Source organism: Azolla caroliniana, unplaced genomic scaffold, assembly GCF_043228905.1.
Source record: "Azolla caroliniana isolate FFs.n. ecotype wild unplaced genomic scaffold, voAzoCaro1.0.p SCAF_8, whole genome shotgun sequence".
NCBI classification, from domain to species: Eukaryota; Viridiplantae; Streptophyta; class Polypodiopsida; order Salviniales; family Salviniaceae; genus Azolla; species Azolla caroliniana.
In genome coordinates, this window is record NW_028230443.1 from 13,820,337 (window position 1) to 13,822,464 (window position 2,128).

Below are 2,128 nucleotides of genomic sequence, written 5' to 3' on the forward strand. Positions count from 1 at the left end.
AACTATGGGGTTAAAATTTCGGAATTGCCAAGTTTGGAAAGATGAAATATACATATAAAGTAATGTATTGGATATTACAAAGAACCGTTGGCACAACATCATGTGGCAAAGAAAAGATAGGAAAAGATATTACAAAGAACAAGCAAGAATTCGAAACCCAAACAAATATTTATTGATGTAAGTGAATGAATGGTTTGAAGTGGGGAAAACGAGAAGCATGGTAAGTGTCAAACACGATCTGTGATAAACATAGAAGGTAGCTCGATATGATAGGATATAGAGAATGGCCACTAGGGATAGGGATAGAGATATTTACACACTTTTTGCACCACTCATTTGTCTTTCTTCACTTTCGTCACATAGAAAGACCAAATGTGAACACACACACACACACACACAAAACCTACTAGGTACATATAATTTACTCGCCCAACACAAAAGAATACAAACTCATTTCACACTATAGCCACATCTATCTATATACACTCTTGAAAGAAAGAGGAAGAGAGAGAGAGAGAGAGTGTGTGTGTTGTTTTTTTATTCTTGGAGACTATATTCATACTACACTAGAGAGGGAAGAAGAGAGATGGGTGGGTCATTGGAACCAAGCCTTGGTCGTGCGGCGATGGCATTGTTGCCATGGATGACTCTAATGATCGGCTTGATGGCATGGGGCTATGGTGGAATGGTGATGGCTAGGGAGGAGGTAGTGCATCAGGTGGGCGGTACACCCGGTTGGTCATTACCCTCGCGCTCCATGGTCAACTACACCCAATGGGCTGCCACGCAAATGTTTGTAGTCGGCGACACCTTGTGTAAGTGTAGAACCCACATGACCATATCAATATATGTAACTACATGTATAATTACTTTGTTAGGCCTTGATTAGTGACTAAATGAATGAATGAATTGCACCCCCTCCCCCTCCCCCAATTCTTGTAGATTTCAACTACAGTAGTGCATACCACAATGTGGTCCAAGTGACGGCTACAAAGTACGCCAACTGCGATGCTTCGGACCCTATCGAGACGTGGACGGATGGTGCGACCCGCATCAAGCTCTCGACTGCCAGCACATTCTACTATATCTGTGGCGTGCCGGGCCACTGCAGCCTTGGTCAGCTGGTGGCCATCCCGGTCCTCGAAGCTGAAGCTGCGACCACGCCCGCACCCGCATTAGCTCCCACCGCATCCCCTCCGGCTGCCAATTCAGGTTCTACACCGACACCATCTCCATCTCCATCTCCCTCTTCCTCCTCCTCCCCACCGGCTCTCCCCCCGGTACTCTCACCGTCTCCTTCTAATTCCGGTGGCTCTAGTACCGCGCTCTCCGGCAATTCATCCACCCCAAGCAACTCCACCTCATCAGCTACATCTGTTTCCACCTCCTCATCTACTGTTCTACCACTACTACTGCTACTGCTACTGCTGCCATCATTAGTACTATCCTTCCCTCTCTAAATTTGCACACACACCCAACCCCTCTCTCAAATCCCCCACAAGCTTCATAGCCCCTCTCTCTTTCTGAATACTTATGGTGGTATCTCTAGTGTATGTATACATGGTATGTTGGTTCCTTGGACCATCGCTCCCTCCCTCCCTTCCTTGGATCTCTTAGATAGATAAGCCTCAACCCTTCACACTATCTTCGAAACCAATTGTCTTGTCCGAGATATCACATTTGCTTCTGCCCAATCGTGTCCGTGTCGGCCGAATGTGGCACAAATCCCACTAGCCCAGCTCCTACTCCCTTTTGTGTTGTTAGTTCGTTGGTCTCCTTGTCTTGTTTTCTTACTTTGATTTAATGTTAATGATATACATTTTCGAGCATAACGTTTTACTTCATTTGCGGATGTTAAATGTGTAAGCCAAACTTTTTGTGTCATGACTATGCTAGTTCAACTATCACTTGGATCCGTCTTTGCCCGACAATCTGTCTTCTTATTAATAAAACACGAGTATAAGATAGAATGAAATATTTACTATTGGTTGTTTAGGCTATTAGATTTATTACTTACACTATCAATTGCATGCTTCCTTTCCCGACAATCAATCTTCTCATTAATAAAACACTAGTATAAGACAGAATAGAATATTTACTATTGGTTGTTTAGTGCTCTTAGATTCAT

The 2,128-nt window shown here is 44.0% G+C and overlaps 1 protein-coding gene across 1 annotated transcript; it reads left to right on the plus strand.

Annotated features, from left to right (window-relative positions):
* The first annotated feature begins 508 nt into the window (after positions 1-508).
* LOC147861046 (uclacyanin 1-like) lies at positions 509-1,852 on the plus strand. The gene is made up of 2 exons (XM_087323985.1): positions 509-815; positions 943-1,852. The coding sequence occupies exons 1-2, from the start codon at positions 587-589 to the stop codon at positions 1,458-1,460; spliced, it is 747 nt and encodes a 248-aa protein (XP_087180111.1). The 5' UTR covers positions 509-586; the 3' UTR covers positions 1,461-1,852.
* The last annotated feature ends 276 nt before the right edge of the window (positions 1,853-2,128 follow it).

Excerpts from the sequence above, each read along its gene's own strand:
- LOC147861046 (XM_087323985.1), top strand. The coding sequence starts at position 587 with ATGGGTGGGTCATTGGAACCAAGCCTTGGTCGTGCGGCGATGGCATTG. Across the intron at positions 816-942 it reads TGTAGTCGGCGACACCTTGT|ATTTCAACTACAGTAGTGCA; the intron begins GTAAGTGTAGAA and ends CAATTCTTGTAG.